The sequence below is a fragment of the Leiobunum rupestre genome, chromosome 1 (genome assembly GCF_980474605.1).
Source record: "Leiobunum rupestre chromosome 1, qqLeiRupe1.1.hap1, whole genome shotgun sequence".
In the NCBI taxonomy this organism is placed as follows: domain Eukaryota; kingdom Metazoa; phylum Arthropoda; class Arachnida; order Opiliones; family Sclerosomatidae; genus Leiobunum; species Leiobunum rupestre.
Genome location: NC_143384.1, coordinates 82,315,944 through 82,333,673, shown reverse-complemented (window position 1 = coordinate 82,333,673; position 17,730 = coordinate 82,315,944). Strand labels below are relative to the sequence as shown.

The following is a 17,730-nucleotide window of genomic DNA, read 5'->3' as shown; positions in this document are numbered from 1 at the left end:
TATTTTAGAGCATTTAAATGTATTTCATCGTTAAAGGGTTCCACCAGGCTTGTAAGGCAAGAAACACATGCTTACCCCCCTCCACAAGCTTCTCAGAGGAGGGCGAACTAATAGAAAATGGGGGAATACACCATAATTTCTTCTGGCATGTTTATACCACAATGTGCCTGTTGGGACTTTCTAAATGTAATTTTATATGAATTAGGGCCTTGTTCAATTTTAAAAAAGCAAATGATTAAGCCAATATAACTAACGAATAAGTTCAAAAAATTTTGCATATGGCATTTTAAAATATATAGTGATCAAGACTAGTCTTAAATAATTATATAAGAAGCAACTTACAGGCCTCATACTGGCATTTCGGTCAATTATTTCAAACAATTGTTCAGGAGATCCTCCAAATTTATTTTCTTTGTACATCCCTTCAACCATTGCAAGAACTTCATGTACTGTGCTTACAAGGGGAGAAGACGTAGCTCCAAGAACCTTAAGATGAAATGAAATTATTATTAACTAATAACAAAAATGTATATTAAATATATTTAAAATTAACTGTCTGAAGTATCATTTAGTTTAGGAAGTATTAGTTTTTTTCAAGGATAGTTTGAATAAAACCATTATCAGTGACATGGCCCTCTAACACTAATAAATGCAATTGATAGTGTTAAGGAAGCTGTAGGTGTGGTTTTTAGTAGCATTGGAGTTAGTTTTGCTGTGGAGATACATACATTTGATAACATTTAACGTTTGAAGTCATGATTGTTATATTTAATTCATATTGAGGGAATTACGTATAAAATTAAAAATATAAAAATAATGCTTAAGTTAAAAACACTAGTGTTGTAAATGGGAAAATTTTCTGCGGAAAATGACAGAGGCCTTAATTCCGGAACATTTCCTATATTTTTCAGAAAAAAATAAAGTTTTCATTCCATGATAAGTCTAATATATTGTTCGCAAATTTTAATACAGCGACTTTTTCACCTCATTTTTTCAAATCTAAAAGTAAAACCAAACCTCTAGACTAGTTTTAACTGTTTAACACTATTAAGGTTTTGTAGTATGTTTACTTTTAATAGACATTTTATATCGATAAAAAGATAAAAAAAAATTTAAAAACCTTTAAAAAGTAATTTATGTTTCACAATTTTTTATTTGCGGAATATTTTCTGTCGTTTGGCCCACCCTTACCAAAAAATAAGTGGTCTTGTAACTTTTTAAGTTGGTTTTAAGTTGGTATTTGGAACAAATGCCAACTAAATACCAACTAAAAACCTACTTAAAAACCACTTTACACCAACTTAAAATCAACTAAAAGCTTTCTTAATAAAGACCACATAAAACCAACTTAAAACTTACTTAAAAAGACCTCTTAATAAAGACCACTTAAAGCCAACTTATAACCTACTTAAAAATTATAAGTAATTATCTGACCACTAAAAACCAACTTAAAATAACTTCAAAAAATGAGTATTTTCCAGCCAACTTAAAAACAACTTATTACCTCTTTAAATAGTTTATTAAAATATGCTGGGAACTTGAACCTACTTAAAACCAACTTAAATGTGAAAACCTACTAAATACCAACTAAAAACCAACTTAAAACCAACTTAAATGTGAAAACCAACTAAATACCAACTAAAAACCAACTTATTTTTTGGTAAGGGGTGCACCCTATGAATTTCAAAGAAAATTATTTTAGGGTGTTTGGCCCTACCAAAAATTACCAGTGTCCTACGAATTAATTGCCTGATACTCTCATAAACATTGTCTTAGTTATGGTTACGAGTATGAAATATATAACTATATATATTAACTACATATATTGGTTAAAACCGGAGTTCCCCAGGGTAGTGTGCTTGGACCCCTACTCTTTAACTTATACACTAGTGATAACCACAAAGCCTTAAATACATCAAAATTAATTGAATACGCTGACGATGACACTGCTCAATTCAGATAAAAACCTAAATAATGCAATAGGAAATCTTGAGAATGATATCCTCATGTTACGTAATGTATTACTTTCTAAAGGGTTACAACTCAACATCAAAACATCTGCTTCATGATCTTTTCACCAAATAAGGCCAAAAAACAAATCGCATCAATTATAACAGAGCTGCCGAGAATGGAAATTCGGAGGGTTAATACATTTAAATACCTGGGTCTAATCTTTGACGATGAGCTTAAATGGTCTTGTCACATTGACTATACATTCACCAAAGTAAAACAAAAGCTCACGCTATTTAAACCGTATTTATCAAGCCTCAACCAAGAAACCCTCTGTGTCTTGTATAATGCCCTGGTGCCATCAGTGTTTGACTATGGTGATATATCCCTTACCAAAAAATAAGTTGGCTAAAAACCACTTAGGACAACTTGTATATCAACTTGGTTTTCAGTTTGTATTTGGGACAAATGCCTACTTAAAAATAACTTAAATCCTCTTTATTAATCAACTTATTTCCAACTAAACCAGAATCAACATTTACATTTAACTACTTAAAAGCAACTTAAATCCTACTAGGGAAACATCTAAAAACCAACTTAAAAATATTGTAATTTCCTGACTACTAAAAACAAACTAATTATAAACTTAGCAAAAGCAGTATTTTCCTACCAACTGAATAAAAACTAATTGCCCCTTTAATAGTAACTTGAAATATGCTGACAACTTGAGCCTACTTAATACCAACTCAATATCAACTAATAATGTGTATACAAACTAAATACAAATTGAAATCCAACTTATTTTTTGGTAAGGAACATTTTACAATGGTGCACCCAACACTAATCTGAAGAAACTACAAACCTTGCAAAATAATGGAGCCAGAGCCATATTACATATACCCCCAAGATCTTCTGCATCAGAAGCTAGAAAGGAGCTAAGTTGGATGAGCTTACAGCAAAGAGCTAACTACTTCACCTTACTACTAATGTACAAAATCCATAACAAAAAATGCCCCAGATATGTTTTAGAAATATTCGACTCATCCCTCAATCAAAACCATAAGTAAGTCACAAGAAACCCGAATATTAACTTTAATACTCAGAATTACCTTAATTCATTTAGTAATAAAAGCATAAGAGTAAATGGTATAAGGTTATGGAACTCACTAGAAGCAGTGCTAAAAAGTCAGAACTCTTTTAATATTTTTAAAAAAAGACCTAAAAAATTATATAATTGAAAATTGGTGACAAAATTGTACTATTTTATTTATCCTTTCTTTGGTTTTGGATTTTAGATTTAATTTAAATTAATAACATGGACTCCTATGTAAACCAGCATTTAACTGATAGGAATATCCTGAAATAAAGCTTTTATTATTATTACACCATAGGCGACCAGACTAGCTACACTTCTACAATATACAGCCCTTACCAAAAAAATTAGTTGGCTTTTAGTTTGTATTTAGTTGGTATACACATTTTAGTTGGTATTAAGTTGGTTTTAAGTTGTCAGCATTTTTCAATTAACTAGTTAAAGGGGTAATAAGTGGATATTAAGTTGGAAGTATGGTTTTAGTTGCTAATAAGTTGTTTTTATTTATGGTTTTAGTTAGTATTTAGTTGGTATTTAGTTTGTCCCAAACACAAACTTAAAACCAAGTTCTTAGACCACTTAATTTTTGGTAAGGGAGGCCATAGCTTGAGCCATCTACTAAAGGCTAATTTCACAACTTTATATTTGGTCAAATGCCTGCATAGAAATCAGAAGATGACTAGAATGATTTTTACAATGGCGGAATAACCGTTAATTAGAACCGTAACTTTGACTTTACTAAAACTTGGCGGAATGTGCCGGTAACGGCGAAAGGGAACACCCTCCATATTTTTGTTCCGTTACGTGGAATTAGTATTGTATTTGATGGACGCCGTCGTGATATCCCAACCTGGGAGGTAATAAAACTATTATTTTGTTATCTCTATTTTTGTTGTCTTCTTTATATACTTATATACTCGGTTCCCATTTCAATGAGATACGGTCTTGGGCCTCAGGACTGTTAATTACGAATGTGTTTTGACACACAGGGTATCGGTTTTCCCAAAAGCCATTACACTATTACCTTTAAACTTTTTAGTATGAGTACTGCAAATAAAAAACTAGGTACTCGGATTCGTCCGGGTAGAAAAAGCGTTCTTATAAAAGAGAAACCTAATGTAAAAGCAACTAAGCCTTTGACCAGTTTCTTTCATTCTTTACCTAAATCCGAGGGTATATCATATATAGTGCTAACGTTGGACTCGCGACGCATTAACTATAACTTTGTTGAAGACTGTAGTATGTCACACTCTAAATCACTTGATGACGATTCAAATAGAAATGAAATCCCAGAAAACGGTGGTATAGAAAAATACCACACCGATTTTTAAACAGTACTGAATTTATCTGATGCATTTTCAAGTGAAATGTTAATTTCTGGAATTGATAATGCGTACAATTTATTCGGTAAAAGGGAACTACATAGTCACATACCTCCCACACTAGCAGCACCTAAAGATTTGGGTGTTGAATTGCCAGCTCAACCGAAAACTGCGATTATAATTGTAAAATCGTACCCTACCATGGCCCTACCAAAGATTTCGGGCTGGCGACATCGCTGATTTTTAACTAAACTTCTGGTAGAATCAAAAAGTAAATTATGAGAAAAAACAAACCTCTGGATTCGTGAAGAGCTTCTTAATTATTCGTAACAACAACTCCCATGTAGTTGGTTCCAAATCCAATTTCTCACTCTCCGATAATAAGCTATGCACACAACACACAACTTCAAAAGCCACATATGAATTTTGTGACTCTAAAGCCTAAATCAATTAAAATGAAAATCAATATTTTATGTTTGAAATTAAATTAATGAAACATTAAGAAACTGGGATTTACATAATTCATAAAAGAGAATATTGATAAAACCAAATAAATTTATGAAAAATTGCAATAAAAAAATTAGCAGGGCAGCCATGATTATAAACATTAATCTTAAATTTGAAAACCCTTTGGAACTGACCACTTTTAGGGAATACCAATAGACAGAGGTTAAGTACCCTTACCAAAAAATAAGTTGGATTTCAGTTTGTATACACATTATTAGTTGATATTAACTTGGTATTAAGTAGGCTCAAGTTGTCAGAATATTTCAAGTTACTAGTTGAAGGGGTAATAAGTTGTTATTCAGTTGGTATGAAAACACTTCTTTTGCTAAGTTTGTAATTAGTTGGTTTTTAGTAGTCAGGAAGTTACATATTATTTTAAAGTTGGTTTTAAGTAGTCAGGAAATTACATATTATTTTTAAGTTGCTTTTAAGTAGTTAATGAAAATGTTTATTCTGGTTTAGTTGGAAATAAGTTCATTAATAAAGACAATTTAAGGTATTTTTAGTAGGCATTTGTCCCAAATTCAAACTGAAAACCAAGTTGTCGTAAGTGGTTTATAGCCAACTTATTTTTTGGTAAGGGGGTATACTGCCAAGAATTTATTTATTCATGCTTAGGGAGAATGACAATGTTTAAACGATCTGGGGCATCATGATCAAATTTCACCTCGCATGAGAGGGGAGAGGAATAAGTAACCAGTGTGTGCTTCAATATATATATAGAAATATATTTAAAAGAGTTTAATCCTTAAAATTATGGCCAGCGTAATTGTTTTCTATTGCTCAGCAAAAGTAAAGGTTATAAAGAAAATGAATTACTTATCACTATGGGGCTCATTTTGTAAAAACAAACTCTACTCACTAACTGTTTTACATATTTAGTTTTAAAATTCATAATGGTAACTAGTCCACTTACATTATGGATCTATTCCAAAAACAAAATGAAGTGCATAGTTATAATACACATGGTAGTCAGAATAACTTTAGGCAAACGTTTGAAGCTCCAAAAAGAAACTTATGTAATAAAAGTTTACAGGACAGAGGCACTGCATTGTGGCAAGCAATACCAAATCAAATTAAAAACTGTTAAACTATGGATGCTTTTAATTAAAGTTTACTTGAATACTGGTCATTAAAAGGAGATTTATAAAATTTCAAAATTGTTAAATTTCTATTTTCTTTGTGTAATGCTTTAATTTAAATATTATGAGACCCTTTTGTAGATCACTTCATAACTGAAAAGGATATCTTAATAAACAGCTTTTATTAATATTAGTATTAATCTTGTTGGCAGACATCACTGTTAGGGCATCAATTAGGTAGCAGTCTTATTCGATTTTTTTGCGGGAAGGAGCTTACTCATCAAGCATGATTTCGAATGGGACCAGCACTAAAAATTAACTTAACATACTGCCAAAATCTATATTTATTACAAAAAAACAATATAATAGAGGGCAGAAGATTATCAATATGGGTGTATTTACTGTCATTTTGCCCAAGATGAACATATGTAGACTTACTACATCACTTAAAATATAGTTTTACAAGCAGACTCTGATACACAAAACTAAATGGGTATAAGAAAAAGCATAGCATTCAATGAAAAAAAAGATAAATATAAAAATAAAAAAGTTATATCAACTATTATACTTCAAATATTTTAACAATGACATTTAAATTTTACTCTCAAATCAACAGGACCGCAATGAAATAATTCAAGTACGTGACGGGGTAAAGAAAAAACGTCATCAGAATGGGCTTCAATTGTGCAGGAAGACTAAGTTTTAGGGAATTCAAGAAAGATCGGGATAGGGAGTAACTTTAAAAATTGTCTAAACATAGTCATTCTCCCTATGAATACATTCTCAATATTACAACAAAAACAATTAATTGAAAGAATATAATTTGGTGAGATAGTAAAAAACCATTACAATTAGTAGTGCTGGTAATATGGAAGCCATGGTATCACTCAAAGCTTCAACTTTAGTAGGTCCCCAGAATGTTTTCTTCATGAAAAAAATTGCACCTCTCAAAAAGGCATAATCATCAAGATGAGCTTTGTCCTGTATGAGCCAGCATACAGTAAAAATTCCACTTTGGCCCATTGAGGTTCCTAGGAAATGCCTGATCACCTACACAATTACAACGACTAGATGTTATAATGATAAACTTAAACAAAAACAACAATTGACCTAATTCACATTACAAAATAGATTATGTATTGCACGCCTACAATAAGCAACCAACGCTTGGATTACATCATTGCGGAATTAATGTCTAATTTTAACTTGTTGTCACCAGTCCACAAACTTTAAAAAAAAAACTATTTAATTAAATTCTACTTGAATATAATAAGCTACACCTGTGAATTATGTAAAGCAGAGGGTGAAGTGAGGTTTAAACCAGTTCCATGTTAGTGGGAGGAGGTGGATGTGTCATTTTAAAACAGTGGTTCTCAACCTTTGTCACTTCGTGGAACCACCGTTTAAAATTTAACATGGAACCCTCGCTTGAAAATTTTAGTGCGATGATTGACACTGATTTTAATGATAATAAATAGATTATAGAAAGCTCAAAATCTCGTGGATCCCCCAAGAATTTTAAATGGGCCCCTGGGGTAAGATGGAGCCCCATTTGAGAATCACTGTTTTGAAGAGTTCACAAGGGGAAAAACAATCCTGTGAAGGGAACACTGCTAGAGAGTTGAGACATATACAATAAATTAGTATGGTCTGCAGCACCATTCTCTGGAGGCAAGCATAATTGAAACTAACGTCCAGATTGGCTGAACATCAAAGTATGTCTGATAGAACCCTTTAAAACATTAAGTAACAAGTTATATTGTATTACCAGAACTTAAAACAGCTGTCGCAATTAATTCCTGTTTATATCAATAAATAAAGAGACTTAAAATTTTAATCATTATAATTAAGGGGTAAGAAGTATTATTCTATGAGGTGGATGTCAAAAAGTCAGTTTTTTGCATTAGGGAATTTGTGAAACACTTTAATTTTAAAGTAAATTGACCAGAGTAAATGAAAAATTTCAAAAATGTCTTAATTAAAGTGTGGTTGGTTTAATTAACATTTAAAGGGTGGCAAATTGTAAACAATCAATAAAGGTTTCAACAAAAGCATGCAATAAACAAAAATTTTAAAAATCAACTACCTTCCAACTTTTGTGAGCTACCTTCTCTATATTAACAATTCGGCAAAGAGAAATGACAAAATGTGGTAAAACATCGGAAGGTATAGAACTATAACAAATGAATGCATCAAGCATTTCCAAACAAAGCTGAAATAAAAAAGTTCTGAAAATTAACTAGTAGAATTAAACATTATATTTCTATTTATAATTACAGTTATATCCTCTTCAGATTTAGTTCTACCAGAAAGAACACAGCCATTCCTAAAAGAAAGATATTAAAATGATTTAAAGAGATTTAACTGAAAAATTTTAGTTTGTTCAACCATTAAGAATATAAGAAAAACTGTAACAGAGCTTGGATTAATAATATAAGCTTAAGCTTACTGGATATACAGCACTATTTTGGTCAAAGCATTCTCAGGCAGGATCACCATGTTCAAGAAAATGTGGAATAAGCGCAATTTTTTTTTCATCTTGGGACTCTCGGCGCATGGGCAAAAAATATTGGAGCACAATTTGAAGAGTTGGATCAACAAGCCTCTTTTTCACACCAAAATGCTTCAAACGGAAGATGGCACTAAGCACATACCAGAAGTTTTAAAATCAAGAAAACCTGTGAGTGCTATATATCCATAAAACATAAGCTTATATTATAAATTGAAGATCCCATTCAGAGAAAGAATTCCAAGTCCCTTTGGGCCCACAATTTTTTTTAATAAAATATCATTCGATGAAAATTGAAAGAAAGTAAAAAATTGGGGAGCGCAACTTAAACCCTGGTGTGTCCTATCAACCAAAACTTACGATAGGTCAATTCCAAAAACTATACTCACTGAACTAGACCAGCAATTACGTCAGAATCTAAGTAAGCAGCATTGTACTTAATAAAATTGATAACGATAATCAGAAAAGCGTTTATTTTTCCTGCACTTATTATTGATGGCATCCATTCCAATAAAAATGGACCTGTGAAAAAACCAAAAGCAAAATTTATTTGAAGGACCAACGTCATTAAAAGTTTATTTTTCTTTCTCTTTGTGACCAACAATATAGGTGCCTTTTAACTATAAAATGATGCATAATTCATAAGCGCACACAACTAATTTACACCAAAATAGCTTGCACAAAACCTTCCAAAATATTTGTTACATTTATTTTCCCTGAGTGCCCTAGGCATAATTAGCACCAAATATGAATAGCCGATGGTTCTAGAATTTCAATATTAAGCAAAAGACGGATAGAAGAAAAATAAGATCTAGCTCGATCGCGCTTGAAGGGGTGAAGTATTTGATTTTTTCGGAAGTGAGGGTAGGTGGTAAGGTTTATTTATTAAAAATTAAATAACTATTTTTAATCTAATATTTTTTTAAGTCTTCTTTCTTTCTTTAAGCTTCCATCGAATTTCATTCTTTTAGGTTACAGACACTGATTGTGCTGTCACTTGCTGTCACTAGCATATAATATCCCACGTTATTCTCTCATCACAAAATTATCTAAGGTCAATACTTTGCTAAATCGCCATTTCCACCACCATTGCCAAATCTATTTTACCTCCCTCACTCTCGCAAACAACTGTCCCTCTTAAGATTTCTTATCAAAACTCAAATGATCTTATAAGATTTTTAAATGAAAACTTGTCCCTCAATGGAAGATTTCAAATACACTTTGTAATAATCGAACTTCGAAAATTTCATCAGAGCCTAATTCCACAAGTTATACATTATTTAGGTTTCAAAAGGGAAAAACTATATTAATTAACTTCATTACTTACCAGTTTCTTCTTCAAAATATAAAACATTTTTTCCATTATCAGATAAGGCCTTAAAAAGATCAAGCCTAAAAATAAACAAGAATAAAAAATAAACCACTAAAGGAATCGTTGAAAAACATCTCACCTGACAGTCAAATCTTCTAAGACTGAATGGGTCTTAATCAAATGAAAAAAGGATGCCCGCACAGCCCCAAGTTTGTCAAACTGAAAAACAAAAAACATGCCAGAATTTTCTTATCCACTTAGGTTTAACATTCAAGCTGTTGTAAATGTTTATAAAAAAGGCATACGTCAAAATACTTGTCATTTTTTAAAGGTAAATTTTTTTTATCTTAGCTTTGTCTCAATCATAGTACCGAAAGCCTGGGCTCAAATAATAATAATATTTGGTGGAATTCACTATTAAATTCACAAATTTAACCTATTTTTAATGGAGACCTTATAATGAAGAAAACAATACTCCAGCCAGGCTTCATCATTAAATTATATGAATGCAATTAAAACAAAGTCATACCTGTCCTTGAATCAAGCAACGGTAAAACTTGAGAACTGTGTGCCTTGCATCCATAGACTGAATTGGATCAACCAAGTCAATTGTGTTATGTACCATTGCTTCTAACGCAGTCTGATTAAATCACAAAAATAAACCATATTATAAAAACTTAAATATTTAAAACAATTTTAAATAGTGCTTGTAAGCAACCCACAAGATAATCAGAAAATCACCCAAAATCTGTGTTACTATTGAACGTGTAAGTGGGATAAAACAGACATAGAACAGAGGAATACTCTATAAATTAGTCTGGTCTTCAGCCCCATTCTCTGTTGACGGTAAACTGTCAGGCTTCGAGCCCTTTAAGGTATGCCAAGAAAGAACCAAACCAGATAAAATTCAAGAATATTAGAATCTCTAGGGAAAAACCTAAAAAGGTCTACCAGGGGTTCAAAAACTGTAATTTGGAAGGGCAACAGATTTTATACAGAAACTGATAGATGACGTCCCATTTCTCATAACTGAACCCAAACATTTAATTTTGTGAGGTCAGAAATTTTTATCCATCAAACCACTTTTTCATGCCCTCTTGTGGTTGACGTACCATTTGCATTGCACTTTAAATTTCCACTGCTTTCCCAAAATTTATCAATAGATTGTACCTAAACAGTGGTGTAGTGGTAAAAACTTAGGTGCTGACAACATGTACACCATCAAAGTCTGAAATAAAGGTATTCACAGTACATAGTTGTCCAAGCAGGTGGTACTGTCTTTATTGCACCACTGCTTAATACTTTACTTTGAGAAAATAAAAATCATATTTCCAAGAGTAAATTAGGTATATATTTCTTTCAGAGTAACATTTCCACAAATAATATAAGGTAATTAGAAAATACTAACATCTTGAAGGTGTTTTGTCAAAACTGTATCACAGAGTTCTTTCATAGCTTGAATCCTCACTGCCAACGTATTTTCAGGTCCAAGTTCCTAAGTGGATATCAAGTTAAATCATGTAAGCTTTATACCAATAATGTATTCAGATACCCAAAACTATTTAAAAATCTTATAACTAAAATTTTTTATTTCTTGCATTATTGACTCAAAAAGTGAAAAAATTGCAGAGTACTCTGGCTCGAAATATGGGAAGAAAGTTAACCTTACCAAAAAATAAGTTGGTTTTTAGTTGGTATTTAGTTGGTTTTCACATTTAAGTTGGTTTTAAGTTGGTTTTTAGTTGGTATTTAGTAGGTTTTCACATTTAAGTTGGTTTTAAGTTGATTTTTAGTGGTCAGATAATTACTTATAATTTTTAAGTAGGTTATAAGTTGGCTTTAAGTGGTCTTTATTAAGAGGTCTTTTTAAGTAAGTTTTAAGTTGGTTTTAAGTGGTCTTTATTAAGAAAGCTTTTAGTTGGTGTAAAGTGGTTTTTAAGTAGGTTTTTAGTTGGTATTTAGTTGGCATTTGTTCCAAATACCAACTTAAAACCAACTTAAAAAGTTACAAGACCACTTATTTTTTGGTAAGGGAATCTAATGCTATTCTTCAATATTCTTAGATACCTGAATACATTTGTAACTAAAGATAATTTAAACAGTAAATTTAGAAAATGAAGCATTGTAAATAATCGTATTAAAAAGGCTGGAACATGTGGATATTATAAATATATATGTAAAACCAAAATGTAGGTAATTAAAACATGGATAGAAACCCTAAGGGTTCTCGAGATAGCTGAGTGATGGCCTTCAAGAAGTCCAATCAACTACCCATAAAAAGAAGCTATTTAAATAAGAAATATTGCAAATACTAGTACTGTAAATTTGATGATACAGCGGCTACTTTTCTTTAAAAAGTATTACCACAGGGTCCACTATTTTTAAATGGTGTTTGACTGTTAGACCATTTACAAAAGGTTAATGGTGTCGTAAAGAAAGCTAGGCAGCGCTCCCATATATTTTTAATAAATAGGTTAGAATATGGAACATAGATTGTTAGCATCAATAAACTATAAATGCATACACTTGAAAAGTCTAAGAGAAGATAATGGTGGGCCTGTCCGTTCGCATAGAAATAGGGCTGATTTACAGGCAAGGTTTCGCTTGCAAGCAAGACTCAGCATGAAGTCAACATTGAATAGAAGTACACTTACCTCATTTGCTCTTTTTAAGCATCTAATTAAATGTTTTTTTTTGTTTTTTTTTTTTCAAAACTAGACAAGTTTCCCAAAGAACATAAAAAAATTCGCAAAATGTAATCAAGGTTACTTAAATTCATTTTCTGGTAAGAGATTTGTATGATTTATGTTAACATACAGTTCAGACCTTTATACGATATCATATAAATATATAATATATGTAAATATAAATATATGTGTATAATATATATAAATATGATATATTTAAATATAATTATATATAAATATCATAAATATATATAAATATCACATACATATATAATATATATAAATATCACATACATATATAATAAATATAAATATCACACATATATAATATATATAAATATCACATACACATATATAAATATCAAACACATATATATAAATATCACATACATATATATAAATATCACATACATATATAATATATAATATATATCAATATATAATACATAACATATACAAATATTTATATATTTATATGATATTTATACATATATTTATACATATATTTATATGATATTTATACAAATATTTAAATGATATTTATACAAATATTTAAATGATATTTATACAAATATTTAAACGATATTTACACAAATATTTAAACGATAATTACACAAATATTTAAACGATATTTACACAAATATTTATATTATATTTAAACATATATATTTATATTATATTTAAACATATATATTTATATTATATTTAAACATATATATTTATATTATATTTAAACATATATATTTATATTATATTTAAACATATATATTTACATTATATTTAAACATATATATTTATATTATATTTAAACATATATTTATATTATATTTAAACATATATATTTATATTATATTTAAACATATATATTTATATTATATTTAAACATATATATTTATATTATATTTAAACATATATATTTATATTATATTTAAACATATATATTTATATTATATTTAAACATATATATTTATATTATATTTAAACATATATATTTATATTATATTTAAACATATATATTTATATTATATTTAAACATATATATTTATATTATATTTAAACATATATATTTATATTATATTTAAACATATATATTTATAAGATAGTTATACATATTTATATGATTTTTATACATATATATTTATATAATACCAGATATTTATACTGTAGTGCCATTGACATCTCAAATCAAAATAAGAACAATCGTAAGTTTTGTAAGTTGTTGCTGATATTATCTGTTATTGATTGGATAAAAAATTGCACACCAACCTTTAATATTTCTGCGCTTAATGGATACTCCACAGCTTTCGGTTTCCATTGGAGCTGTTGTTGAGGATTTCCAGATTTGCTTATACCCAACCCAAAGAAATTTTTAAGCTTTTCTGGCAAGGTCTTCTCCTTTTTTTCCTCCCATCCTGACATTTTAGGTTAATTTTACAGCAATCACGTCTTGACTCTCCTATAAGAAAAATAATTTTAGTATTTTATTCTATTGAACATTATTGAATATTTAAGTATACTTAATACCCCTAGTTACCAATGGTGGTGCCAGGTTTAATAGAGAGACATGTTCAGATAGTATTTAACGCAAGGCAATTATGCTCTATTGACTAGAATAACAGTGGCGTTAAGGCATAGAGGTTAGCCATAGGCTGGTCAGTCTACATTATCTGTTATATTACAAATTATTGGTAGTTATTAAAACTTGGTCTTGAGTTATTGTGCACTGAGATTTGGCTGCCCTATGAGGGTAAAGTTATGCCTTAACACCAACAGTACACTATAGTTTTAAGGCCAGACTCAAGTGAACAATCATATAACTATTACTAGATCCTTTTATAAAATTAAATTTAAAACTGAGAAAAATTTTAAATTGGCCGAATCATGGCAGCAACATTTCGGGCAGATGATAAGTAGAAGGATTAAGAATGAACTTCATTAAAGTTGCATTACCACAGTATTTTCTTAAAGGGTTAAACCAGCCTTGTAAAGGGAGAAACACGAGCCCCCTCCCAAGCCTGTCCCAGAAGAGAGAAGTGCCATTCTCTGTTTTAGATTGGATGAGCGGTGACACATGATTCTCCACTATTGTGGCTGGTGAAACCCCTAAGAATTATTTTATATTCAAAAGAAATAACAAAGGTGACTCAACAGGGAGAACAAGCAGTGAGACTATACTGAAAAAATGATCAAATATTGATTTGATTTTCAATTTTAGCTAGGAGCAACAAATACCTCACACAGAGAAAGTAACTAGTGTTTTAACATAATGTCAAAGCATGTGCAGAATTGGAGAGGCAAGAAACAGATTCTTCTCTATCTAGCCAATAAAAAATGTATCAGAATACCCACATTTATTTTTTGCTGGTTGACTTTCCTCATTGAGTTGTTTGTTGCTCAGCAACACTCTAAGCCCAAGGATACATGAACAACCACAATATTAAATTCTAAAATTACCAATGACACAATCCACAAAGACAACGGAAGTTTAGTTCCCTTACAATTGTTAGTTCACTATTACTAAAATTGTTTGATGATGCACTGTATAAGCTATTTAGACATCACCAATGTTACTCCACTATATGGAAAAACAACTCATTTCTGAAAACCATTAATAACGTATGAAAGCAATATAAATGCTACAAGTGTGTTGTCACTGCCATGTGGAAAAATTTCAATTCCTGAGATTATTATCTCTTTTTGGCTCAGAATTTATTATTTATTCCTTTGCTGTTTATAAATATTTTGTGTCTTCAATTTTGTTTGGCAACTTGTGAATTAATGTGATTACCTTTTTACTAAGCTATTCCAAATGCTTAGGGGAGATTACGCGATTCCTACAAATAAATTATATAACATTTTCTGACCATAAGTGATCAAGCGGAAATTCTAACCACAAATAGCAACAAGAATCACGAGTGTAGTGAAATAAAATCTTTAAATGAACCTAGGCCTACGACTGTCAAAAGAATTTTACTTGTCTAGGCCTAGCCACAATAAGTTTTCCCAAATTTACCTGAGGTAAAATAAACACTTTCGTAAAATAATTTGCTACTAACTTTATTTAACATACAATAAATGCTCATCTCGTCAATACTTTCAAAAACATTTTTAAACTAAGTATTATTTATGAAGAATAACCAGACCGTCCAGGACCAGACAGACAGATACCTATCGGCAGATTTTGGAACTACGCGAAGGAAAAAAATGTGATCCAGCGTTGCCAGGTCCCAAAACGGAAATTATCGCAGCAGAAAGTTATCGAAATTTCTATTAAATTAAAGTACACAAGTACAGCCAGCTTTGATTACTTTCTATAGCCCAAGGTCCGTCGAGGGTTTAGCCTGGTAGCGCTTGATCATAGTTGGCCATACTCACAAAATGTTCGATAGAATAGTTCGTAAAAGTACAATTTCGGGGGTCATTTTTGAAACCAAAATGGCGGAACTTGACACGCTAATGGCTTGGAGGAATAAAACAAGTATACAGGAGTTGCGGAGAGCTGCGAAATCGCGAAATCGGTTTCGTCAGTGACCGTGAACTCGCGCGAGACGGTGGGGTTCAAACGCGACTAGCGCCAACTGCATACGGAATTTTGCAACTATTCTCATTATAGCATTGTTTTTGCGTCGTCTGGTTTGTTTTGAAACATTTCTAAATTCTTTGCGCCTTTTTGCAAAATGACTCGTATTTGCTTGGAGGAATAAAACAAACCAGACAACGAGAAAACAATGATATAAAATGAGAATAGTAGCAAAATTCCGTATACAGTTGGTGCTAGTCGCGTTTGAACCCCTCCGTCTCGCGCGAGTTCACGGTCACTGACGAAACCGATTTCGCAGCTCTCTGCAACTCCTGTATACTTGTTTTATATCCTCCAAGCTAATGGAATTCGAAGTCGCTTGCATTGAGTTGGGAATATATAACTAGAGATACAATTACCGCTTCAAAAATCGGGGTTTCGTGGGACAAATTATTCACTGACTGTAAACTTTATCATTCGGCGGTGGCGCCTTCTATCTTTTAGATATTTAAATTACTGGGAAGAAACTCAAAATAACGTTTAATATTCTGATTATAATAAAAAGTAAATATTATATTATATTCTGACATAACTCCAAACATAACTATTGGCCTTTGAACAATATCAATTTAGTATTTTCCTAATGCAATCCCTTTTCACTTTCTCATTAATATTCTTCTCTATTTTACTGAGTCTTAAGTCGGTGTAAAAGTTAAAGGAGCTCCAAAGTTCGGTGGCAAAAAAAAAAGAAAATTGAGCATGCTTTTCATTCCCTCGAACCCCTCACTCGGCCTTGGCAGAGTCAACCGTAAATTTTGCACTTTACTGACTTTACACACATTTTGCCACCGAACTTTGGAGCCCCTTTAAGGTAAGGTGTTTATTTGAGGCCCCCTTGATTTTTCCAGTTTAATGATTCTTACGCATTTTTCCTTTATTTGAAGAATTTTAACAACACCCTCAGATGCATAAATTAACCCTTCATGATTCCGTAGGATTATTAAGCCTTTCGATGTTAAGCAATAATCATGTTGGCGATATTTATCCCTTCTTCCTGCACCAGCTCAAGCAACATTACCAATAAACAAAGTATATTCTTAAATATAAGCTTAATTTAGAAATTTTCCATTTCATTTATTTCAATTTTTCCCAGGTTTTGTAATTTGGTTTATATTTTAATTGTATAAGCCAGGAACGTCTTAACATTAAATAAGTAAAATTTCAAAGTTGGCACTGCATTTTACCTGAGAGTACTTTCATTTTCGCGTTGTCACGATAAGCAGACTGATCAAAAAGAACCCCGCATATCGCGTCTTCCTGTTGTGAACCAGGTGTCGCATCAAGTTGCCTTATAGCCTCAAGCCATTTCTTTAATAAAGTCAGTCTTTAATTGGAAATCTAATTATTAAATCATTGCTTCAGATAAGTCCCTTCTATTCTTTATTTCTTTTAATACACTTACTTATGCATTGAACATTTTTGTTTCTACAACCTTCTAACTAAAACGTTTCGACCCATTATGGTGTTTATTAAACAATTACAATAGCTTATTAAACAATTACAATAGCTTATTAAACAATTACAATAGCTTATTAAACAATTACAATAGCTAATTAAACAATTACAATAGCTTACTAAACAATTACAATAGCTTACTAAACAATTACAATAGCTAATTAAACAATTACAATAGCTAATTAAACAATTACAATACCTTATTAAACAATTACAATAGCTTATTAAACAAT

At 30.9% G+C, this 17,730-nt stretch overlaps 1 protein-coding gene across 6 annotated transcripts in view; it reads right to left on the bottom strand.

The window, feature by feature from the left end:
* gig (TSC complex subunit tuberin) overlaps positions 1-15,658 on the bottom strand; it is a 59,403-nt gene extending 43,745 nt beyond the window's left edge. For 3 of the 6 annotated variants that reach the window (XM_090154640.1, XM_090154675.1, XM_090154683.1), the window contains exons 1-12: positions 14,812-14,867; positions 13,729-13,918; positions 11,184-11,270; positions 10,305-10,415; positions 9,915-9,994; positions 9,791-9,855; positions 8,853-8,985; positions 8,232-8,280; positions 8,041-8,166; positions 6,804-7,004; positions 4,660-4,806; positions 343-486 (exon numbers count right to left, since the gene is read on the bottom strand). In XM_090154640.1, coding sequence (XP_090010766.1) covers positions 343-486; positions 4,660-4,806; positions 6,804-7,004; positions 8,041-8,166; positions 8,232-8,280; positions 8,853-8,985; positions 9,791-9,855; positions 9,915-9,994; positions 10,305-10,415; positions 11,184-11,270; positions 13,729-13,881 — 1,296 coding nt within the window. In that variant the 5' untranslated portion in view covers positions 13,882-13,918; positions 14,812-14,867. Of the gene's footprint in view, positions 1-342; positions 487-4,659; positions 4,807-6,803; positions 7,005-8,040; positions 8,167-8,231; positions 8,281-8,852; positions 8,986-9,790; positions 9,856-9,914; positions 9,995-10,304; positions 10,416-11,183; positions 11,271-13,728; positions 13,919-14,412; positions 14,484-14,811; positions 14,868-15,475 lie in introns of those variants that run through there. The other 3 variants (XM_090154647.1, XM_090154655.1, XM_090154666.1) reach the window with 3 other exon arrangements.
* Between the last annotated feature and the right edge of the window lie 2,072 nt (positions 15,659-17,730).